At 32.4% G+C, this 25659-nt stretch overlaps 3 protein-coding genes across 3 annotated transcripts; 1 reads left to right on the top strand and 2 right to left on the bottom strand.

Moving 5' to 3' along the window:
- Window positions 1-3306: 3306 nt before the first annotated feature.
- On the bottom strand, window positions 3307-4690 carry P5cr (Pyrroline 5-carboyxlate reductase). The gene is made up of 6 exons (XM_011501839.1): window positions 4595-4690; window positions 4162-4412; window positions 3995-4076; window positions 3785-3921; window positions 3491-3702; window positions 3307-3401 (listed from the first exon to the last, which is right to left on the bottom strand). Exons 1-6 carry the CDS (start codon window positions 4686-4688, stop codon window positions 3326-3328), a joined length of 852 nt encoding a protein of 283 aa, XP_011500141.1. The 5' UTR covers window positions 4689-4690; the 3' UTR covers window positions 3307-3325.
- Window positions 4691-9703: 5013 nt separating this feature from the next.
- LOC105364116 (PR domain zinc finger protein 10) lies at window positions 9704-15971 on the top strand. The gene is made up of 12 exons (XM_011501980.1): window positions 9704-10216; window positions 10738-11137; window positions 11306-11632; window positions 11828-12157; window positions 12239-12442; window positions 12519-12672; window positions 12759-13150; window positions 13258-13519; window positions 13606-13747; window positions 13817-14005; window positions 14078-14269; window positions 14673-15971. Exons 1-12 carry the CDS (start codon window positions 10043-10045, stop codon window positions 14973-14975), a joined length of 3069 nt encoding a protein of 1022 aa, XP_011500282.1. The 5' UTR covers window positions 9704-10042; the 3' UTR covers window positions 14976-15971.
- A 1159-nt stretch (window positions 15972-17130) lies between these two features.
- On the bottom strand, window positions 17131-24762 carry LOC105364004 (potassium channel subfamily K member 13-like). Its single transcript, XM_011501838.1, has 7 exons — window positions 24370-24762; window positions 21252-21444; window positions 20888-20962; window positions 20034-20233; window positions 18925-19139; window positions 18388-18549; window positions 17131-17528 (listed from the first exon to the last, which is right to left on the bottom strand). The coding sequence occupies exons 1-7, from the start codon at window positions 24496-24498 to the stop codon at window positions 17147-17149; spliced, it is 1356 nt and encodes a 451-aa protein (XP_011500140.1). The 5' UTR covers window positions 24499-24762; the 3' UTR covers window positions 17131-17146.
- Window positions 24763-25659: the final 897 nt, after the last annotated feature.

Below are 25659 nucleotides of genomic sequence, written 5' to 3'. Positions count from 1 at the left end.
GGGGGGGTGGTGGGGGGTGGTGGGGGGGGGGGGGGGGTTACCCGAGCGAATATTTTTTCATACGACATTGTAAATACAATAAAAGAACGTTGATAAATACCTCCTGCAACCTACTTCGCGGTAACTATTGCGATGTCAAAAGCGTATTCCACATATCGGCGAACAATCGTTTCCGGGGTATTTCGGGCGCGAAATCGTAGGATAATTATAAGGCAAGAGGTGCGTCAGCACGACATTATCATAGTCATAATAACATTGGCTGTGTAACAAATAAATTAATAAAATGCAGGAGACGACAATGACGTGGAGGACAAGAAGGACGCCGCCAACAGCGACGATGATGATCTCGCGTCATGTATAATGCATCGGATCGCGTGCCGTCACGCAGAGTTGGGTCAGCGCAACTGTCTCCAGGAGTGTAACAGTGCTCGGCGCGGTAAGGGGCTTAAGGATAAAAAGAGAGAGAGCGTGCGCGAGCGTGAGCGAATGAGGGCAGGAAGGGGGGGGGGGGGGGGGGGGGGGGGGGGGGGGGGGGGGGGGGGGGGGGGGGGGGGGGGGGGGGGGGGGGGGGGGGGGGGGGGGGGGGGGGGGGGGGGGGGGGGATGAGAGAGAGAAGGAAGGGTAGGTTGCCTCCTCTAGTCCCCTTGGCGCGAGATGAGTATCGGGGTGGCAACTCGCGGCACGCGTCGGCCTCGCGCCAATTCAATGGGGCCTCCACCTCCTCTTCCTCTTTTTCTGACTCTGCGTGCACCTTGACGTCCCTCCTCCCGCTTCGTTGCACTGCGCAACAAATGTCCGACTGCGCGCGGTAGACGCTACCCGCTATTTAGCTTTTATACCGGCCAATGCCTTTATCAGATAATTTGCTTTTCCATTATCTAGTTCGGGGAAGTTACGGGGCCCTCGCTTCCAAAAGCCGCACTTACGGTATTCTACTACTGCGACAGGCGTTATTTTGCAATTCTCTGACCGCGATTAAAAGACGCGACGCTCAAGTTGATACCTCGCTATTTCAGAGCTGACTTCCCTTTGATTATGAATATTCATTAGGTTGTATTACGCGCGCGTGCATCCTTGAAATATTAAACGATTGCACATCGTTCCGTTAAAATATCCTATTTAAGAGACGAGCGCGTAATATTGTTTAATGTCCTTTGTGTAATGAAGGGAGGGCAAACGCATGACAAAGATTGAAATCGTGAGTTAAGTGATGGCAACGTACGTATTAGAAGACGACGAGGAAAAAGAAAAAAAACGAAAGACATAAAAAATTGTGACGAAAGAGCTATTCGTATCATAAGTTCAGAAATCACTTATCTCATAAAGATTATATTAGACAGAAGGGGTCACTTAGTGTGATCCTATCTGGCATCCAGATCGGTACCATTAAAGAAAATGAAAGGAAAATTGGAAAGCACTCGGTAGTATCGACAGAGACGCGAACACGACCAAAGAAGGATGTTAATTTGAGGACACTCCTATTGCTTGTATCGCTTATATCCCGATGATCTAGGATGCACCCGTTTTCGAGTTTAACGCACTCGTAAATATGGTGAGCAGGGCAAAAAGTCAGGAGGGGCAAAGTGAGAAGTGGCCACATGGCACGAGCCCTCGCATCCTGGTATCCATACGCCTCTTAATAAGGGGTCTCTTCTTTCTTGCTCAACCCCCGTCCCTCTCTGCCCTCGCGATCGACCGCCCCTCCCCGACATCCCACAGTGCCACAAGCCACTCTCTTTTGCTCTGGTGTGGTAGGCGCGTGTCATCTGTTGCTTCGGTTGGTGCACGCCGCCGGTGCATGACGGCACCCTCGCCTTGTCGTTGAAAATAGACTTTTAACGATGCGATAATTGCCAAAACTAGCCATACCAGACCTCGGATATGATAACCGATGCAGAACGAATTATCCGACCGGCGCATTCTTTTGCTTTTGAGCTCGTAAATCGATCGTTTCATTTTTCCTTTATTCCTTTTTTTCAATGATTTCAGAAGGGGAGAAATTGATTTCACTTAACGTCGCGGGGGAAGACCGACTCGACAGATATGACAGCGGCTTTATAATTTATAATTACAATGGAGCTAATCGATGTGGAAGTGACTCTGCGGGATTCTAACGAATTGCCATTAAATTTTACGTTACGAACGTACTTTTTTCTTTTTTCTTTTTTTCCCGTTGCACTTTTAACGAATATTATATATATAACTAAATGCTTTATTTTGTAATTCTGTTTTAAAATTCATTCTAAGGAATAACATTTTTCAAGAATTTCGAATTGAGATTTCAAGTTTTCAGACCTTTTACATTTTATTTTTACCTTTTACCTCTTTTACATTTTCTATCCTAGCGATTTGTAAAATAATGCCATATGCTGCATGTATACAAATCCTTTATAATATCAGAAAAATGAAAACTGAAATCTCTAATAATGATATTTGTATTTGATTATTAAGCGTCGATTCATTCGAGAAGATATTCAAGACGGAAAAACGATAAAAAATAAGAATCATCAAATTATATCGTAATGTGCTGTAATCGAATGCTGAACGATTTATTTTAATGTCATCGTGCAATGGGCAATGACGTCATTAAAATTAAAATTTCAGTCAATGCTTCGAAGAATGAATAATTATAAAAAAATTAATTGAAAGGAAAATTCAATCTATATATATATATATATACATATAACATTTCAATGGTACAAAGTAAAAATCTCACGTTAAAATTTCTACATCCTAATTAATTTTTTTTTTTAATTTTTATTATATTTATATATATATATATATATATATATATATATATATATATATATATATATATAACTTCATCTATGGATGAATGAGAAAATATTATGCGGAAAATTCCTTTTTTCTACTTCTTTTAGAATTTTAATGAATTTTATATTTAATTGTAATAAACTGAAAAATAATAAAATAAGTTCAAGTTAGCATAAGAAGATTTTTAAGTCAATAAATTTATACTCGATTTACACTTAATAAATAAAAATGAAAAAACAAATCAAAAATATTGTGTCAATATTAGTGTAAAATAAAGTGATTTAAAAATATTGTTACTTATAAATTAATAGCATTTAATTCTTAAATTTCATACCAACTTTATCTATGATTTATCATAATAGCAATTGTTAGCAAATAAAGCCTTTCTATTTTCATTAAAAAATTAATATTCCTTATTTTAAAAATAAAATATACATGTTTTTCTTTTTAAATTATATGTTCAAATTAACATAGTAATTAAATAATTATTTATTGTAAAATAAATTTATTGACATTCTGTGCATGCATTAGTTTCTAATAATAATTATTTTTAGTCTTTAATACTCAATAATGCTAATTCATCTGATTTATTAACAGCTGCTTCCACGGCATTTATCATACTCGACCTAAAAATTACAATAAATAAAATTAGAACATCATTCTTAAATCATTCGAACGATTGTCAAATGTAAAATTATTAATAATGCATATACACCTTACACCACCACGTTCAATTTCAGATATTCCAGCTATAGTAGAGCCATTGGGAGAACACACCTCATCTTTCAATTGTCCTGGATGCTTTTCTGTTTTTAGGACCATTTTCCCTGCACCGACGAGCACTTGAGCTGCAAATTTTGTAGCTAATTCTCGAGGTACACCTTTTTTAACTACACCATCCGCAAGCGCTTCAATTACGGTATACAACTAAAATAATATGTTATCTTATAAGATATCGTTGGCTCAATTATTGATAAATAAAAAGTTTAAGAAATAAATGTTATATTACATATGCCGGCCCAGAACCTGTAAGACCACCTGCACTATTTATTAGTGATTCAGAAATTTTTTCACACATACCCAACAGCGAAAATAATGTCTTTACTATTTTTTCCTCAGCTTCAGGAACGTTAGAACAACAATAAACTACAAAAGAATTTTTTTATTTACAGTTTGATTATTGTTCAAGAATTTCATTTAAAAAATCTTAATAACAGACCAGTTATGCCCTCAGAAACCATCATTGGTGTATTCGGCATAGATCTTACTATTTTTGGATTTTCATCGATTTTTGATAGTTTCTATAATTTATGATTCAACAGACGTTTATGTGCTGCTAATAATAATTGTAAATAATATTATAAATCCTTGCTTACTTTTACTTACTTCTTCCAAAACGTTTAATGAAATTCCAACAATTACAGATATATAAAGTTTTCCTTTAAACACACCAGAAGGAGATTTGCAAGTTTGTAATGCTTCGTTCAAAATGTGTGGCTTTACAGACAAAAAAATTATATCACAATGTTCTATAACTTCATAATTGTGGAGCGTGGCGTTCATGCCATAATCTTTCCAGACACTTAAAGTTTTCTCCGTATTACTTGATGCCCATATATTATTTGGTTTCAAAGCATCTAAAATAAAAATTATATAATAAGACATCAATTATAATAAATTTAAAATTGGTAAATAACAATAAAATAATAAATCTTATACATACAATATAATAAATAATATAATCAAGTATTACAAATAATTTAATATATACTAATGGGACAAAATAATCAGTTAAATTATATATGGAAAATAGACGAACTTTTTTTTATAAGTCCTATACCAATTGCTTGAGCCATATTTCCTCCTCCAATAAAACCAACGGTTTTATCCAATAATAAATCAGACTTTTGCATACTTGTCAATGAATTCTCTGCAAAATAAACTGTAATATAAAAGCATGAATTCAATCAATTCGATGTAATGATTATAATTACGATTATTCGATATCTTACAAGTTAACCGACAGACTAATTATATCAAAATACTTTATGGACGATAAATTTAAAAGTACGTTTAAACAACAATCATATCAATGCGATATATCTATTAGAGAAATCTCGTACAGAAAATTAATGATAACAACACGTACATGCGTTTATAGCAATGGAACCACCACGATGCGAGAGCTTTAATCATTAGTCTAGTTCCATAAGGTATAAAATATCCAAATTTATTTAAATATATATTATACAAACCTCTACAAGACATAAAAAATAGTCTAATCATTTTATATTTGAAAATAAATTCAAAATCAAATATTCAATAAATTAAGGAAAATATTTCTACAATTTATTTATTAATAAAACAAAAGCATTTCGATAATTTTATTTGAATTTGTAAGAAATCTAGGGAAAACATGGTAAATAAATAAATAAATAAATAAATAAATATATATATATATATATATATAGAGAGAGAGAGAGAGAGAGAGAGAGAGAGAGAGAGAGAGAGAGAGAGAGCGACAGGAGAAATCCCTAGAAATCTACGCATGCGTATACACTTGTAATCTGAGATATTCTATGCTACAAATTGTTTCAATGCATCTTACATTGATAGTGAGCCAACCAAATTTGGCAATTATTAAATATCTACGAAAGTAAATTCTATAATATCAAATACTCACCCATCTTAGTAATCCTTTTACTGTTGCGGATTATAATCACAAAATATTGTTGAATTTCAATATATTAAGGTTTGTCAATGCTGACACTCATCTTATCTCTTTTAATGATGTACTTTTAATACAATACCACTAATCAGTACTGTTTACTAATTCGAAAAAGATATGGTTAATAAATCCACACTACTCGAATATGATAGCGAGTAGTTAAAATCACGGATTTAATGCAGTTCACGTGTGCGTTACAAAACACATGTGATTGATTGTACGAAGCACACATAATTTCTTAAAAAACTACGGATAAAGAGTTGGCAAAAATATATATTATATTATGATATAGATGTATAAATAGAAAAATTTAATTTTCTTATAAAATGTGACTAATAAATTATTATGCTTATTGACGTTAGGATCAAGAGTTATTTGGGGCATTATTCCGTTTGATTTTCTTTAAAGCCAATTGTTGCTTGTAGTTATTATAATTATAATCAGAACAATAACTAAAATTATAATTCACTAGCTTATACATATAAATATTATATTTGCAAGATACTGTAAATGTATCATAATCGAAATAAAAATTCTTTATAAATTCATTTGATAATGATATTAATTAAATGAAAAGACAGATATTGTCATTCAAGCTTACCTTAAAATTAACTGTATTTTCCAAATTAACTAGACTTGATATTTTATTATAAGATTAATTTATAGTATTATCTTAAAAGAATTGAAAAGCTTTTTAATTTAACTATTCATTTTCAAATTAATCTAGCATATAAAGTTGATATGAAATGAGTAAAATTCTGATTGATATACCAACAATTATTATTAATATTTATGCCTTTTATCTTGTATAATTAATTCACGGCCTAATATAATAAAGATAACGTAAAGGACGTACAACTTTGTAGATTATCATTTATAATTAATGAAGCTCAAACAAATCTTGACATTTTTAGTCATTCAATTCATAAATCAATGTTTCGATTTTTGTATCAATTTTTATTAATATATTTTTAACAAAAATCTTTTGATCTTTCTATGAAAGTTTAAATATAATTTTATTTGAAAAACTTGATGTTTCGCTTGTTCTTTTTTTGTCGGTATAAAATAATAATTATTTTTACCCTATGACACTTTAGTACGTAATTAATTTTACTTTTATTTTTATTTTCCCACTGTTATTAAATGTTGAGTCTAAGAATACATATTTTTCTAATAATAAGTTTGCATTAAATTAAGAAATTATAATCATCGAATATAAGCAAATATTAAAGAATTCGAGAACATCGGCAATCTTTTTTAATTGCAGTGTACAAATTATTTCGTTCTTATTGCTATCAATAAGTTTCATATTTGATAATTTTAAACATATTTTAAACATTTATGTCGTTAATTTAATTGCTTAATTTTCTTTAAATTCGTGATAATTTTGTTGCGAATAATAAATTGTCTTTAATTTATCAAAATTTTATTTTCAAGTTTTATTTTTTATGTTTTAATTTAACTATCAATTTAAATTCTCATACCCATAACTGTCTGTTCAATAATACACTTAATTTATTAACTAATTTTTACAATTTTGCCTACCAAAGCTCACACTCGCCCTTTCCCTTTTTCATTATTATTTTTCATTTAGAATTAGATTTTATTTTGATTATTTGAAAGCATTAAAATCTATTTCTTAAGCTGAAATATATAAAAGCACATCTTTAAATAAGAATTTACTTGTCCTTTATTACGTTACAACTAATTCACAATGGTAATAATTTTATTAATTAACAAAAATACGAATTGCACCACCGTCGATCTAAATCGAAATTCTAAATCGCCCAAATAATTAATTAATATTTTCTATTATTTATTAACCATATTTAAAAACAAAAACAAAAATAAAATAAAATAAATAAAAAAAAGAAACAAAAACAAAAAAAAAACTGCTTTATTACTCTGTATCAAGAATTGATAACAGCTGTGCTACATACACTGCCACTTAGTTCTTTTACGCTGCTTCTATGCGGAGTACCGATAACGCTTGTGGCACACTGGCGATTAGTTATTTTGACCTTTCTTTTATTAGTTTATTTTGTTTAATTGTTGTTTTTAGATACGGACATTCTGATTGCCCTAATACATAAGAGTTTTATATTTTCATTTTCTTTTCTTTTTATGTTAATAAGTTGAAAAATGCGATTCAAAATTTCTAATTTGTCTTGTTAAATGTTTGTAAATTATTTATTAATTAAAAACAGTCTTAAAATACATAATCATTTCTCGTGTGGTTTTTATATGTATAGATTACACAAAGTATTAATCTTCGTGTTTCTATGCGTTTATCGATTACATAAGCACTTAAAATTTTTACAATTATTACATAAATTTTTTATATTGAGATAACGATAAAAATACTTGGATATTTATTAAAATACATTATGATTCTGTATTATATTAAAAAATTAATTAATATAGATGATTTGTAATAAGGCGTTGTTTTTCACAATTATTATCATTTTTTTCAAAAGCTTTCGGCCACTCGACAAATTATTTTCTAACCCGATCAATTACAGCTAAGTATTTTCATTTTGATTTAATCTCACTAGATGAAAATACAAATGTGTTTCAACCATAAATTTCACAACATATATGTTAATCGTAACGGCGCTTTTTTTATTTTTATGAATTTTTTAATGAATTTTTTCGTATTTCAAAATAATATTAAGCTCATATAATGTCTTTGGTAGTGCTAGTGTAGCATAATATTGTCAACTCTTTATTAATTGACAGCACAGAATACTAATGAATCTGACAGCATTTCATAGACATTAACCTGAGTTATTATTCATTTTAATTATTATACTACTAAGATAATTGACTATTTAATAACTTTTTTCTCTTATCGCGATAGTGAGTATGCGAACAATAATAATTGTGACTTCATGATACAATTCATTGCTGTTGATATTTTGCCACAATACTTATCCTCTGTTTCAACCACCTTTTTCACTGTTTTATCGATTTAAAAAACATCACTTTTATTTTACATTTTATCTTGTTTAACAATTAAGATTCTCATTTTTTTAATTATTGTAAATTTTTAAAAAAAAAAAAAAAAAAAAAAAAAAAAAAAAAAGAAGGATTAATGTAAGATGTAATTGCGTGCACTTAATTTTTTTAAATGATTGAATATTTTTACATTTGTTGTTTATTTAGAGTATTATTTCTTATACGGGCAATTATTTTGATTCAATGTTTGAAAAAAAGTAAATTTGATCAATATGTTCAATCTGTTCTTCAAGAATGTAGGCTTAACATAGTCATCAAATTTTTGTTTAATGCTTCCAGCCTTAGTAGTAGTAAGAGTATATAAATCATTAAGAGTAAACCAAATATCGATGATTTAATTAATTAATTTTTTTTTTTTTTTTAACTGTATAAGTTTTTTATATCCTATACTCAAGCACACAGTGATAAATAATTCAATACCCTCGATTCAAATTTAAATAACTACAAATAATAAATTAAAATATTAATAAAACGCAAAATTTTACTGCCAGCTGCAATGCGTAAGTGCTAGATTCCTTAGTCATTTAAAAAAATGCACATTATAATGTACTTTAATTTTTAGTATTTGAAGTAAAGTGTACAAAAGTCAATCTACTGAATTTGCATATTACTCAAGAAATTTTAATTTAAGTCTCTAATATTGAATTAGACTATATATCGCGATAAGATTTTCAAGTTTTTGTTCGGATTCTCTTTTTAATATATTTATCTGTAATTATCTCTAGTAAAATATATATTCACTTAATCATCCATTACACTGATCTATGCTGTTTTTATCCACAAATTCACATAAAATTTAATATTCTATGGCTTTAAATAATTTAAATTGAATAATCATATAATAACGTTTTTATTGAAGTATTTTCCTACACAAGGTCGTAACATCCAATGCATTTTATTTCAATGCACCTTGTATATAATACCATATATATAACCTAAAAAAGTATTTGTTATTTATTATTATAAATGGGACATCATAATATAAATAATATGAATGAAAAATGAAAATCAAAAGAATATCGGAAATTGATATGTGAGAATAATTTCATAATTTATAAAAACTCAATAAAGTGAAAATGAACTTTTCCACTATTTAAATTTTCCCGCAATGATGGAATTATAATATGTAACCAAAGTTATTTCAAGTGAGAATGAGAACCACTGAAAGTCGATTGTTGATGAACGCTGCTGTGTAAAGTAAATTCTGTAAATCACTACCTACTTCGTTTGTAGTTCTGTTTGTGGATCGCTGGTACTTGATTCGTTGCTGCATTGCAGCTCAAAATAGACGTAGAACCTGACACGTTAGTAATCAATTCATTTATTAAACTAGTAGAGAATTTTATTTCAACGACTTTCTCTAAAACTTTGCACTTTCTTTAAATACAACTACTAGCCTACTTTCTCTCTTACTGTCCAGTGCATGCATATACCATCATTGTTGTTCTGTTACGTACGATAAAGTTATGAAATCTTTTTCTATCAGTATATCTGTGCGGAAGGCTTCAGTTGTGAAATAACATGGACCAAAGGGGCCCTCCTGAGGGGGCCCCTGTCATTGTCGCTGACCCCATGGATATGACAATCATAGATAAAGTTTGCAGCGAATCAAATTGGCCTGATGATAACATTGTTTCATCTTCAACCTTTTGTGATCATCCCAAAAAGCTTAACAACAAACTCTTATTCTTGACAGTAATTATTTTTTATTATAATTTTAAAATAATGCACGCGCGCATCCACCCACGCATACCCACGCATATATATGCATATATGCATATTTATACGTCGCGTGCGCGCGCGCGTTTGTGTGCGCGTGTTTTTTTTATATATATTACATATATTTATATGCATAGGCATAACTACACTTCTGTATCGTATATTTATTACATGTGCATACACGCCCGCGCATGCACATTTTACGCGACCCTGCATATATATATATATATATAATGCATGCACACATAAATATACATAAAGTATATATATACATAATTACAATGTTATTAATTATGAATCATTTTTAAGCTTTTAAAAAGTATAAAACTTTGTAAACGTGAAAACTTGAACATTTATTTTACTTATTTATTATTTCTTAAATAGTAAATAAACAATTGTAAAAGTATAAATTTGATAAATGATATTTGATAAATATAAAAATATTTAACCGATTAAGAAATTGTAAAAAATTGTTATAATGAGAGTCCTACTTTTAGGTTGAATATGTTGAAGAACAAGCAAGAGATTTTGGAAGAATGTATCCATCTTATGAGCAAGTTTCTTTTTCATCAAGAGCAAATTCTCCTTTATCAGACTTTGAACACTGTGTCAGTCCTCATGATCCGAATATGAGCTCTGCTGCAAGATATTCGCCAACACCAGTCCCACTGCCCTCTTCACCTTTCCATAACTCGATCGTTGTCCTTCAAGAGCCATCATCGCCTCTTATATCAACATCGGAATCTGCCGTACGAATCACTAATGGATACTCATCTCAACTTACCGATCAATCGTCTAACCCCAGTATTTCTCAAAGTGAAAACTCGCAAGATTTTACAGATAGTACAAGCGACGAATTGGTTTCAAGCGTTGGTAATGAGTTGATGCTTATACAAGGTATTTATTTTACTTACATATATTTATAAGTCGTTTTTATTTATTTTAAAACGTACCTAGATATTATCCATTACTAAATGAATCGCCATAAGCTTGAAAGATATTTTACTTTATTGCAAATTATCACATTAAAATTAAAGCATTTTTAAAATTACAAATTTTATTTAGGTTCAAATTCTGACTTGGAGCCTTCTTCTACTCCGCTTATGCTAGCGGGAATACCAGGATCTGATTTAGCTCTTGCAAGAGATTTTCTTGTTATGCAAGAAGATCAAATGAATGTTATGAATTCTATAAAATTAAATTCAAGCCTTCATTCCAATGTTAATGAAGTTACTGAAACCATCTTACCGCATGATATAGATGAAGAAACGAATGCACAAATATCATCAATGAAAAGTTATAAGAAGTTCTCTGAACAATCTGAGAGAATTTTGGATTCTGATAAGAAAGATATTTATTGGTGTAAGGATCAAATTAACGAGGACAGCTTATGTAAGTATTTTCATTTATTTATACTATTTCACTACTTATAAGTTATGAGTACACTTTACTGTTAATAAATTTTCTTAGACACTAAATATAAATTATAAGTATATTTGTAATATTTTCACATATAATGTAAACTTACTTGAACAAATTCTTTATCGTTAAGATGAAATATGTTTTAATAATACTGTGTACGCTTAGGGTACGAGGACTGTGATAGCACTTGCACAGATGCAGCCGACTGTACCTTGCATAGTGTGTGCACCATCGCTGATCAACCTGTTCCTTCTAGAGCGGTCGCAACATTACCAGATCTTTATTTATCAATTGATAAGCTATCGGCTTCGGATATTACCGACGGATCGCCAGAGTTTGGAGTTTTCGCAAAACGAAATATTCGTCGTCGCACTCAATTTGGTCCAATCGAAGGAATTTTACATCTTTATGATGGATCACAAATAAATAGTTTGCCACTGCTATTAGAGTCTAAAGAAGAGGGAGAGTTTTTGCAAATTGATGTATCGGATGAAAGTCAGTTATATTCTTTTAATGTACAACCCTTAATGTATAATTTAACAATAATGTATTATTTAAAATTTCATTATTTTTCAGATTCATCCAATTGGATGCGTTTTGTAAGACCTGCCCATACCTACGAGGAGCAAAATCTAATCATATGCCAGCAGAACGATGGAATAATATTTCTAACAACCCGAAATATAATGCCCCAAGAGGAATTAAAAGCCGGTCCTAGTCTCGAATATGGAAAGCGTAGAAATTTACCAGTATTTGAATTTAAACACGCAAATATAATTGGTAAACAATTTGTTTATTGTTTTTATGGAATACGCCACGATGACATGTCGATATAATAATTACTCTTGTCCATTAGATTCCAATATGGAATTTTGCACTCAGTCACATATAAAAACTGGTCAAATTGAAATTGCTGATGAGAAGATTAAGAAAAATTCAATAATTGAAGATTATCGCAGTAATTCCTCAAAAGTTCTAATGAAACACAAAGCTGCTCAGAGTTCATTCCAGTATATAATTTTTTAATAATATTTAGAATGCATTGAATCTTGATTAATGAGGATTTAAATGTAATCGATAATTAATTTATTTTCAGAAAATATCTAGACATTATCGAAAACGAGGATAATATCATAACTAATTCAAAATCTCAAATTGAGAATAAAGTATCGTTTAATCATAAAGAGCTATCAAAATTTAATCAACCAGAGAAAGGGCAAGAAAATTTTCCAGATTCTAAATTAGAATTAATGAAACAAGAAGTTACACAATCTGATCAAATTGATTTAACAGAAAAAGCAATTAATGTTGTTTCTTCAAGTATTTACAAGTGCACAGCATGCTCAAAGCATTTTTCAACAAAATCCAAGTTGCAACAGCATTCTCTAGTACATGATATTAAAGACAATGAATCTTTATCGTGTAATATTTGTTCAAAAACATTTCTAAATAATTCTTCCCTATCTCGCCATATAAAAATACATCAAAGTAAGTTCACAAAATCAATTAAAATGATTCTAAACTGAATAAATTAATAAATAAAAAAAATAGAAAAAAAGAAGATTTTAATCAACATGTAATGTACCTATTTATAGAAGATGGTCAACATCTCGAGTGCGCTACATGTAAAGAAACTTATGGCCATATATTAACATTAAAGGACTTTGATGAAACAGATCTCAATAAAGAAGAAGAAACATTTGTCTGTCCTCATTACCAAAAATCATTTACTAGTCATAGTCGTAAGCATTCCAGAACTCAGCATTTGGAACGAAAACACGAGTGCCAGATCTGTTTAAAATGTTTTCCTGCAGCCGATAAATTAAGAATGCATTTATTGAAACATTCAGATCGCAGGTAAAGATTAATCATTATATTGGTAAAAATGAGAAAAAAATTTCCTACGGAATAACTGAAATTTAAAAAAAACTCTTTAAATTCAGAGAATTCCAGTGTGCAAATTGCGGAAAACAATTTAAACGAAAGGATAAACTTAAAGATCATGTGATTCGTGTACATCATACACAAAAAACTACTAAGGACCAAATCTTGTCAAATAATCGTGCCAAAAAAACAATTCCAAAGGTTGGTAGTAACTGTTCATGCATAAATTGACATTTTATTACAAGATTTTATAATCATGTTTTATTGAAGGTAAATCCAGTAGATTGTGACCGTTTTATTTACAAATGTCGTCGTTGCCAAGTCGGTTTTAAACGTAGGGGTATGCTCGTTAATCATTTAGCTAAACGTCATCCCGATGTCCCTCCTGAATCTGTACCAGAACTTAGCTTGCCAATTTTGCGCCAAACAAGAGACTATTACTGTCAATATTGCGACAAAGTAAGAAAATCTTAAATTAATAAAAATTGATTAACACTTTAGAGTAACGTAATGCGTATTACTTATCTTAAGGTCTACAAAAGTAGCAGTAAGCGAAAGGCGCACATTATGAAAAATCATCCAGGTGCAGCCTTGCCACCAAGCAATAGAAATAAAGAATTTGATATTCCTGGTTTACCTAATCCAACGTTCAGTCAGGCTGCTGGCAGTATTAAAACTGCTCCACAAGGATGCCAATGGTGTCACAAACAATATGCTAGTAAAGTAAGTTTTCATAAGCGTTTAGTTGATTTATTATTTGAATTAATTTAAATTCAATAATTATTATTAGACATTTAAGTATTAAATTGCAGAGTGTTAAAACGAAAAATAATATTATAACAATAATAATTATAATGACAATAATAATAATAATAATAATAATAATAATAATAATAATAACAATAACAATAACAATAACAATAATAACAATAACAATAATGATAACAATAATGATAACGATAATGATAACAATAATAATTATGACAATAATAATTTTAAATCAAAACTGTCCGTATAAATTGGTAAAAGAACTATAAATATAAATATCGTTAAGAATGTTTAATTATTAAATGCGAATAAGTAATATTTTTCTCAGCAAAACTGAAATTTAATGGCTCGTTTACAGGCGAAACTCTTACAGCATCAGCGCAAAAAGCATTCTAGTCTAATGGAACCTGCAGATCAAATTCCACGTCCACGAAGCCGTCCACCGCAGAATCAAAACCAACCGCCAGCATCGAATAACGCCAATATTAAAAGCTCGGGCATTACGAACGAGCATTATGAAATCTGCGAGGAACCGGAGGATCCAGAATTTATAAAACCTCGCATAATACGAATAAGCAGCGCAGCCAGTGACTCGTTGACCATTAACAACGGATTCGAGTTGCTGAACCCACAATTTACTCGCGTGCGGGACATGCGCTGAAGGGAGTCTAACGCCAAAGCCGTGTGATAGCGGACCGGAATTTTGACGAATTTAACGCCAGATATGAATCTCTCGGCGATCCAAATAAATTTTGTGCACAGCGAAACCTTGATAAGTCGCTGTGCTTGTTGCTGCTTCTGCCAGGTTGCAGGATGTGGAAATAAAGTAAGCGAATCGAGATGTGCAGCGAGGACGGTTTATTGAAATATGCCTGGAACGCAGTTTGTTGGCGCTAAATGTTGAGCATTTGGCGCTCACTCTGAAGCATTATCTCAGGGTGCTGTTGTTTTGTCCAATCGGTCGATCTCACAGTGTTATTTGACGATTCGTACCGTACAATAATGTCATGTCAAATTTCAGAGATAGACTTATTGTTGAATCTGTCTTTAGACAAGTTATAATAAATGGATTAGCAGAGAAACGACTGTCTTAAAAATTCTCGATGTGTAGATGAAACCAGGTTTCGACTTGCTAGTAATTATTTTAAAATCTTAAGCATACGCTAAATCTTGTGGCAAATCTTATCCAACTGACAAAGTAGAAAAAGCAATTATTTATGTTGGAAGTCGTATGAAAGAAAACATAAAAAAAAATATATATATTTAAACATAATTGACGAGATTAGTTTTGAAACAATGGCAAACTATATATTTCAAGATTTTTAGAACAGTATTCCATAAATAAAAAATCAGAAAGTTCAATGGTAAAAAGCACTATCGTAATTGTTACGTGGATTAGTTGTGTGCAATTTAGAGAGAAATTAAAGTGATATAATATTCCATTATAGATCAAATTTTTTAAAGGCGAATTAAATCGTCTTATACAATTTAATAAACTAATCTTGCGCGTATCAATTATATGTCTATTCTGGATTTATCTCGAAGATATGCTTCAAGTCAGTATGAAACGTCTCTTTATCAAGTAGCTATGAATCAATAATTTGTTATTACACAAGCAGACTCGTACGAAAAAAAAAAAAAAAAAAAAAAAAAAATTAAAAAACGCAAGCATACCTACATACAAACCAAAATATCATACACACACACTTGTCTGTACACTGATGCATACGCACACGTGTAAGCATATGCATAAACGCATAACAATTTTCTCTTTTCTCTCTGGCCAATTATTCGGTTAAATTAGTGAAATATCCGTCATTGAACATATTATACTATGCTAAAGTGTGACTTTCCATTTTTCGATTCTTCAAATAGACAGAAAAAATAAAAATAAAAAATAAAAAATAAAAAAAATTAAAAAGAAGCACAAGAGAGAATAAGCCTGTCGTTGGAAAATAATGAAAAAAAAGAAAAAATATTCAAGATTATAATAGTTAATTGAACTTAAAAAGATTAATGTGTATTTTACGTACACACTGAAACAATTTAAAAAAAAAAAACAAATTGTGGTAGGTGATATTCGAAAGCTGAAATAATGTTTAAATGATCCCAAACATAAATAAAGTAACAACGAGCAAAATTAACTGGTTTTATCATTTGTATTATTTTAATTTATTCAATAATTCGCTACATTATCTTTTTTATTATTATTTTTTTTTTCTTTATTTTGTTTATTTTTGTTTTATACAAGTACGAAGCATTAACATTTCATTTAATGCCGATAAAATAAATAATAAATAATTAGTTTACTCTACGCAAAGGCAGAAAATAAGGTCGAAGAGCCTTTATCAAAAATATTGTAATTCTTCCTAAGTCTTTAACGTTACAAGCAAGGGAGCATTTAAAATACACTACACTGAATCCTCTTTAATTAAACAAAGTTAAATAATAGCAATAATAATAATAATAATAATAATAATAATAATAATAATAATAATAATTGTGAGTAAGGATACATTATGGAACCTTTATTCGCACAAACAAAAACAAAAAAATAAAGATAATTATTTCAACTTTACTCTCTATTTAAGCAATAAAAATCTCAATGTACTTTGGAAAATCGTGAGAGCGTGCAAATTTCGTTATTCCCCTCAAAATCGTAAAATAGAAACAAATGCACTCGGTGTAAAAATGTTAAATACAGTGCAGCCCAGTCCCGGCGAAGCTTTGTAAAAAAAAAAAATACTTCTTCATGCAGCGCACGAATGTTGAAGAACGTAGCAAGGAAGTAGATATCTCCATGGGCGCGCGCGCGCGCGCGCGCTCCCCGTCTTATCTGCGGTTAATAGTCCCGTGGGTGTTGCCGCCCTCGAGCTTCTCCGTGGCGATGGCAAGTGGGCCGACCGCTGCGGGTCCCGCATTGAAAGCTCGCGTCTGTGGCTGGTGATGGTGATGGTGGTGGTGGTGGTGGTGGTGGAGGCTCGGCATCGGCAGCGGCAATGGCATGTGTTGCATGTGGGCCGTCTCGTAAAGTTGCTTCTGCATGAGGGCGAGCGAGACCTTATTCGCCGAGAGAAATTCCTTCATGGAGATGAGCTCGCCCGACATGCGCCGCGACGTGTCGATCTCCCCGTCAATCTCGGGCTTTACCGAATCCCGCGGCATGTGCTTTGTTGGCCTACGCCGAGTGTAGTAGATCGCCGACACCGAGGACCTTAACAATTTTTTCCTTACGTTTACATCAAGTCTACGCGTATACGTGGCCCTAATTATTTTAAAAGTTGATTTTTTTTTTTTTTTTTTGGTTAATTAACCGTTAACAAGTTTCATTATAATATAATTTTGAGATAATCGTTTTATTACGTATTAAAAGGTAAATTTGTGTGCACTATTATTCAACTGAAATTAGAAATTTCTGTGCTTATAAGTTAACCGGAATAGTAATGGTCAGCCACTTCCCGTTTGCGCAAAATTTGATCAAAATACTTAATAATACTAGCGATTTTTCAAATTGAGTTAAATATTACCATAATCTAGCCAAATATTATCGACTTTACAAATTTTCATACTGAAGTTTCATTATCGATTTATTTGCATGAATTACCGAAGAAGTATATGCTTCTTGCTTTTACTATTATTAAATTTTTTTCCATTTTTCCACTTTTATGGTTCGCGTTATTTCAAATATTGGAAAAAGCGTTAAAAGCAATATGAAAAAGAATTAAATAAATTCTTAAGTGAAACAAAAAGAACGAAATCAATCGTTAACTATTCCTTAAATATAATTATGACTGTAAAAATGATTAAATAAATAATTGCAAATATTACTATGTAAATTGTTTTAAGTATGTGAATATAGAATGTTTTGGCTAACTCTAATAACTTGGAGTGAAATAAAGAAATTAAATTGACAAAACAAAGATTGCAAAGCACATGATAGATTTTTGGTTCAAATTGAAATAGTAAAGTCGAGTTAAAAAAAAAAAATTTAAATAAATAAATGAAAAGCAAAAGGAAAATTGTGAAAATTATGATATAATAATAATATGACGTGTAATTGAAAGTATTATTACCTTCTCCTTGGCAAATGTGGTGCAGCCATAGAATGACTTTGACAATTAAGCTTGCGAATCACGTAATTCAATCCTTGCTTTATAACTATTGACGTAACGTTTAAAAGCGAGTAAATACAACAGCATCCGATCACCAAAAACATAAAGTTTACAAATCTATACCTGAAAGGGCAATCGATATTTATATGTATATATGTATGTGCGTGCGTGTGTGGGCGCATATATATATATATATATATATATATATATATATATATATACATACACACAGCCAGAGACACACATGTACGTATGTATGTATATTTTAATATTGTTTAAACATAAATAAAAAAAATAGTGATCAAAGACACGTCGATATAGCATAGAACTTCAGTCAAGGTAAAATCGCTTCGTAATTACGAGTCAAATAAAAGCGAGGTTACGACAGTTTTAGGAAAACAATAAAAACAAAATAAAGAGAAAGGTATTCGTCCACGCGAGTAACCAGTTAAAGACAATTGAAAGTGAAAATTGGATGTATACGAGGGAGGAGCGTACAGGTGGACGTAGGGGTAGTTCGGTCGTTGCGTGCTGACGTAGTCGCCGAAGCCGATGGTCGCGAAGCTCACGAAGCAAAAGTAAAGCGCCTCCAGGTAGTTCCAGCCTTCAAGGGGCGCGTAGAGGGCAGCGGCCGTGCAAGCGACCGCGCAGGACGTCAACGAGAGATAGAGCATCACCCAATAGACGCTCGGCTTCCAGTGCTCCAGTCCCACCTAGGAAGTCCCATCCAATGAGTTATCTGACCCCCTTACGGCGCGCATTATCCTAAACCTCGCGAGACATCTTTTTGAGATGCTTCGTAAATTAAATATCGAGGCTCGCGTGTATTTATTTTAAGCGTGGCACGTTCAAGTGCTACTCAAAGCAGTAATTGCAGGCTAATGTCGAGCCCCTGATCTCTTTGAAGCTGATCTGATTTATTGGCAAAATTTTGAGCGAAATAGCGTGGACGTTTTGAATTGCAATAAAGCTCCGCGCAGCCAAAGTGTCAAAGCAAGACATCGCATTTTCGATGATGAATTTTTTAACGCGTTTTCTTATTTGCCCAATAACCGAAATATATTAAAAAATATATTTTATTGTCTTTAGCTATGTCTTTTTGGCCGATGGATGTTCGCTTGTAATTGACTTAATTATCGATTATATGATTAAGCAATCAAAATTATTAAATGTCTTCATTTTAGAATCTAACGCCGCCAATGACTTATTGTTCATTGATAATTAAGTGTGGCTAACATAAAGTACCTCAATGAATAAATTAATCATTTGTTACTTAAATAATATTAATTCACGCAATGTGTAGGATACTTGACAATAATAATAATAGTTATTTTATCGAAAAACCGCGCTCAAACTTAAAAAATTTTGCTTTGTAAATCAGCATTGCCCGTTCTCTCCATAATAATAATAATAATAATAATGATGATGATGATGATGATAATAATAATAAAAACGACAATAGCAATAATAATAGTAATAGATAATAATGAGTAACAATATGAGTCCAGGTATATGTATTGGAAATTTTCAAGTGAATATTTTTCAGTTCTCTATCGTCTCTTAATTAATAATTAACACATCCGATATTGCTATCTACGTACTCTTACCTCTTCCTCCTCGTCGTCAAGAATATCTGGCAATGTCGTTTTACCATCCTTGGACTTGGATGTACGCGAAAGCCTTCGCGAGCTCGCCAAAGTTGTTTGCTTCAAACGCTTCTTCAAGCGCCTTAAATGCAAACTGCGCAAGATCCACGCGAGGAACGTTATGATTCGCTCCAAAAACAGATTGAAGAATAGAATTCCACCTTGAGTCGATAACAGAGAATCGTAAAATTGTCAATCCTTAAATTCATGGGTTATTTAAGCACTTTGGGCACTTGATTTTGGAAATTCTTAATACGTCTGTATTTATCAATGGCTCGTTCAAAGTAACAACACACTTAATGCTCCTTCTTTTTTTTTTCTTTCTCAAGCATAGGACAATGAGAGAGCGAGCAGATTTAGCTGCTACCTACGAGGATATTCGTAATACATGCATTGGCACGTAGCTGCTAACTTATTAAGAAACGCAAATTATACATTAAGTCTCGGTTTAAAAATAATCATATTTTATCACACACACACACACACACACACACACACACACACATATATATATATATATATATATATATATATATATATATTATACTTAATATGTTATATCTAAGAGTCAATAGGACATGAATTTGCATATGAATGGCAAAATTCTTAATCATGCTCGTTAATTACAATATAATCGTTAAAAAATAAATATCACTCGTTTAAGTTTACTCATAAGGACACGACGTTAAAAGCCTCCCAGGCTGCAAAAATATCTTTCTCATCCTCTCGTTAGCCCTATTTCTTTTATTATCAAAGCGCGTATTGCTCCACTTGATCTCGCCACTACGTTTATATGGCTATAAGTGTTTCATTACCAGAGCATCCGAAAAATCCATAAAGAACGACAGCCGCTTTCCCAGCTGAGGTTTGGGGCGCCGTACTCCCATATCCTGCAATAGGTGAATAATATTTCGGCATGCCATTTCATGAAATTGCTTCGTAGAGGCAACAAAAAAAAAAAAAAAAAAAAAGAGAGAAGAAAAAAAGTGTCAGCGCGAATCAAACGTAAGCAAACGGATAAAGTAAAGCGGGACGCTAGAGGAGAATCCTCGCGCATCTTTGTCGTATTAATGCTTACGCGAGTAGTATGTAGAGCTGGGTCATAGTAAATTATTAGGATTCCCCGGCGCTTATTTTTCATTCCCGCGCGTACGCCGACACCATTTTTCGCATACCTACCGATGGTCGACACGATGGTGCCGACGAAATGAAAGCTCCCCGGGAAGTCCCAGCGCCTGCGTTTGTTGATTATCCCGATAGCGGAGGCATTGCCGTAGGCATACAATAGCTCATGGAGACGCTGAAGCGCCTGTGAACTGCCACGAAGATGATGCCGGCGGAACGCCTGGTAGACCTTCCAGAACTCCGCGGCCTACAACAAATTCGCTCCAACAAGTTTCAACCTCTGGCCTTCGCTAGCTATTTGCTGTCTACTATACTAAGCCTCGCGTCCCTTCCTTTTTTTCTTCTTTTTTTTCTTTCTTCTTTTTTTTATTCGATCTTGCGCTCTTTACGGCTTTTTAAACTTGCGTCTCGCTACCGCGACACGTGAATAAATAAAGCAATAGAATTGATAGCGAAACTTTCATTGTTTTTTATTCTTTTTTTCTTTTGATTTTTTCCTTCTCTTTTAACCTCAGATCAAACTTTATCGACTGATACGTTTAATGAATACCCGATAGTTATTTAATGCCTTCGTCAGCTCTAACTTTGCCCTCTTTAGAAACTAAACTGCTATAGCCTTAATAATGAAAGGAAAACCAAGATCGACGACACGTACAAATGTTTTTGCACAGCCATGAATTCCTCGACTCTTTTACTTTCAATTAGATTCTCCGTCATTGGTCATTCGTTATTTACCGGTACTTGCACAATAGCTTTTGCGTTAATTTAAAAATTCGAGGAATTATGGATGCTACGTTACCCAGATCATTTTTATCGCCCTATGGAATCCTTGCAATTTACAAATTTTTCCGTGCTCTCGATATATGTAAGATGAAAACTGAAAATGCGAAGCCTTTAAGGAATTCGAACAAATGACCTAGTATCAAAATTTATTAAAAAAAAAAAAAAAAAAAAAAAAAAAAAAAAAAAAAAAAAAAATTGAAAAAGGTGAAAAAGGTGAAAAAAAAAAGAAAAAGAAATGTAGTTTAGAAAATGTACCAGGTTAAGGTTGACGTCTTAATTTAAATATTGACTTTACCATAGCATAGCATATATTATCCGCCTTATTATTCAATATATAATACAATTGCTTGGATATATTTAAATAACTTGAATTCATCTGTCCGTCCTTCTTCTTTTTTATGAAATTAATATTGCTCGTATTATGATTAATAATTACAATACATAATATATATTATTGAGCGGCGATTCAAAGAAGGAAAGTGCTTTAAGAATTAGTAAAGTATTTTAAATGGACGACGAACAGATTTTGTACTAAAAGCACTAAGTAAACAAATTATTTTCAAATATTTACAATTTCAAAGACACATAATTTTCACTGGTACTGTAAGTAAATTATTGTATATATATAAAAAAAAAATCCATAACCGATCATTAATACTATAATGATTTTATTTGACTTGAAACATTAATTATTTATACTTTATATTATAATCATTTAATATATTATAATATCGAGCTAATAAGTATGTCAAAATGTCAATTTAAAAAGTGTATATTTTCAATAGGAGCTTATAACTAAATATAAAACATTATGTAAAGAAATAATGAACAATACGAAGTAGGTCAATCAAATTATCAACAATAATTCAAGGTGTAAGTACCACAAATATAATATAAACAAAGTTGTATGTCAGTAAACGAAATACAATCACAATTTCGAATTGCTTCATGCATATTTTGTTTAGATCGATTTCCCTTGATCCAAATCTAGGTGCTTAAACCTACTTTTTGTACAGAATTTCTACTGCTTAATATAAAACTACTTCATTTTTTTTATGGTCAATCTCTTCTTATTGAATTAAAATCATTTGAATATTATTACTATATTACTTGGAGAATTAGAAAATAATAACTTGTCTCTCGGCATCATTTAATTAAAAGATTTGGAAACGAAGACGTTATTGGCCAATCCTTAACAAACATTAATTTAACATTACTTTTATATTAATTCTCGATATGAAAAATTCTATGATTTTTAATTGTAAAGAGTAATTTTTCAAAAAAAAAAAAAAAAAAAAAAAAAAAAAAAAACGTAAGATACGAGCACGACTGTGTACATGAATTTTCAATATTCAATTTTTTATCTTTTGGCCTTAAAAAAAAAAAATGGGAAAAATACGTTGGCACTATTTCGTTGTCGCAATTCTATAAAATAAATAGCTTATTCAAAAAATTCATGAAAAGCCAGCGAGAATTACACGTAATGATAAAACTCTTAATTATCAATTTGCTGGTAAGAATTATTGAGTGGCAATGTTTAGACAACGTTTTCTTCCAAATTTCGTTTATATTTATAATGTAAAAATTGTCATTTGTATCTTCGCACAATTGACATACTTCTAAATGAACATTAAGTATCATTTGGAAATCAATAATAATAAAATAATAATAACTATGCGTTAATAACTGAATATGAAATATCCATATACCCAAAATAATGTGCATAGATTCATATTATTTTGCAGCATATTGAAAAACGATTCTCCTCCCGTGTTTCGCATACAGGACTGAACAATGGTATCGAGTAACGAGTTTATAGATTATCCCGATAACGCTTGATGATCTACTAAGATTCTTACAATAGCAAAGTATGTTAATATTTAATTTTAAGATTTCCAATTAAGTGACTAATATAATGCTACAAATGAGTCGCATTTCCCTCTTTTTACCTCTCGCGCCTTCTCCCCCACCCCTCCCTCCCCCATCCTCCTTCCCCTTCCCCTTTCTTGAAAAACATAATTTATTAATTAAATTTTGAAATGTTCGTAAATAGTCGCATTAAAATAGAATAACGTAAGCTTTTCGATTTTGACCGTCTTTTCAATTTTATTTATTTATTTATTTTCTTTTATTGCCGCAGAGACTTTGAGCAAGATTGTGATGAAGAAGAAAAAAAAGATATTTGCATACCCGTCCAATATAATCTCTCGACTGGGTGGGAGATTCACGCGTTAAACATTATGAACGACGACTAGTTTGCCGACCGGAAAACAGCAAATCGTCTAAATGATCGAGGCGCAAGGGGATACGAGTGACAGAGATGTCGTAAATGCGAAAGAGCCAGAGGAACAATGCCTCGATACACCATTAGGACGAGTTTAAAATTTACCTGTCGTATCTCGACATCGGACTCGAGCCTCTGAAAGAGGACAGCCCCGGCAAGCATATAAGCCGCGAGTACGAAGGCCAGGAGTATGAACCTAGCGTTGTCCTCCGCGAGGGCCCCGTGCACGCACATGCCTCCCCGAGTCGCTCATTTCCCATACCTCATCGAGGCCTCGCACTCTCAATTTCCCGCACCCAGTAGCCAAGCCACGACAACGCGCATTCTTCGTCGGCGAGCACTTGGCGATGGCCTTCCTAATGAACTTTTGAAATCGACCTCGGCTGCACAGAGATAATAAGGTTGAGGGAAGGTGAGGCGCGAGCGATAAGCGCGATTCTCCTCCACAAGACTGCTGTCCTTCCGTGGCGGCGAGTCGCTCGAGACTCGCTTTCTTTTGGGCGCTTAAGCGACGCCGCTCCGCTCGAGCTTTCACACGGCGCAAGCTCGACGATACACTCTACGTTTCTCCCTTCGGCGTCACCGACTCCTGGGAAGGGGTGCCTTCGCTTCCCTTTACTCACGGACTTTTCTCGCGACAAATTGAAGATTATTATAATAGAACGGCGACGCTGGATGTCGGCGGATCGGTATGTCGGTCAGCTGACGATAATCTCATGATCCTGATCTTGACACCATTATCATGCGGCTAGCTATTATTATGGTTTTGAGATCCACTCCCGTGTCTTTGAATTTCTCTTGTCTTTGGCTTCTCCGACATTCTTATTACAAGTTAGAGAGAGAGAGAGAGAGAGAGAGAGAGTCAGTATTAGTTTATTGCTTTGACCACGAGTCTCGCAAGGCTTTTTAAAACAATATTGACAAATATTATTATTTTTGCCCTGACTAGAGTGAGAGTGAGAGTGTGAGACAGAGAGAGAGAGAGAGAGAGAGAGAGAGAGAGATATCACGTGTGTGTGTGTGTGTGTGTGCGCGCGCGTGCGCGTGTATGTGCGTGTGTGTAATAATATTTTATTGAAAAGTCTCGTTGATGATATTTTCACGATCAAATTGGCTTTATCGAGAGTTGTCCTGTGATTCATCATTTATTATTAAAGTTTATGAAACAGAAGCTGCCTTTTCATTACAAGTATGTGCGAATAATTTAATATTCCAAACAACTTCGAACACCCTATTTAATGCAATTGAGATCTTTTTAAGATTTCAAACATTCATACGTTCTAAGAATATGTTCTAGAAATATAAATTATAAGTATAAAAGCTGAAGGACTCGTAGAAAAATGGAATCACTCTCAATGATAAAAGTCGATGCATAGATCGCCGGCTCCAAGTTTC

Source organism: Ceratosolen solmsi, unplaced genomic scaffold, assembly GCF_000503995.2.
Source record: "Ceratosolen solmsi marchali unplaced genomic scaffold, CerSol_1.0 scaffold23, whole genome shotgun sequence".
NCBI lineage: Eukaryota > Metazoa > Arthropoda > Insecta > Hymenoptera > Agaonidae > Ceratosolen > Ceratosolen solmsi.
Note: the sequence above shows the minus strand (reverse complement) of the source record. Positions and strands in the feature narration are given on the sequence as shown.

Excerpts from the sequence above, each read along its gene's own strand:
- P5cr (XM_011501839.1), bottom strand. The coding sequence starts at position 4,688 with ATGCAAAAGTCTGATTTATTATTGGATAAAACCGTTGGTTTTATTGGA. Across the intron at positions 4,077-4,161 it reads CATTAAACGTTTTGGAAGAA|AAACTATCAAAAATCGATGA; the intron begins GTAAGTAAAAGT and ends CATAAATTATAG. Across the intron at positions 3,402-3,490 it reads ATTGAACGTGGTGGTGTAAG|GTCGAGTATGATAAATGCCG; the intron begins GTGTATATGCAT and ends TGTAATTTTTAG.
- LOC105364004 (XM_011501838.1), bottom strand. The coding sequence starts at position 24,498 with ATGTGCGTGCACGGGGCCCTCGCGGAGGACAACGCTAGGTTCATACTC. Across the intron at positions 21,445-24,369 it reads CCGATGTCGAGATACGACAG|GCCGCGGAGTTCTGGAAGGT; the intron begins GTAAATTTTAAA and ends AATTTGTTGTAG. Across the intron at positions 18,550-18,924 it reads AACTACCCCTACGTCCACCT|GTATAGATTTGTAAACTTTA; the intron begins GTACGCTCCTCC and ends TTGCCCTTTCAG.
- LOC105364116 (XM_011501980.1), top strand. The coding sequence starts at position 10,043 with ATGGACCAAAGGGGCCCTCCTGAGGGGGCCCCTGTCATTGTCGCTGAC. Across the intron at positions 11,138-11,305 it reads TGAGTTGATGCTTATACAAG|GTTCAAATTCTGACTTGGAG; the intron begins GTATTTATTTTA and ends AATTTTATTTAG. Across the intron at positions 11,633-11,827 it reads AATTAACGAGGACAGCTTAT|GGTACGAGGACTGTGATAGC; the intron begins GTAAGTATTTTC and ends GTGTACGCTTAG.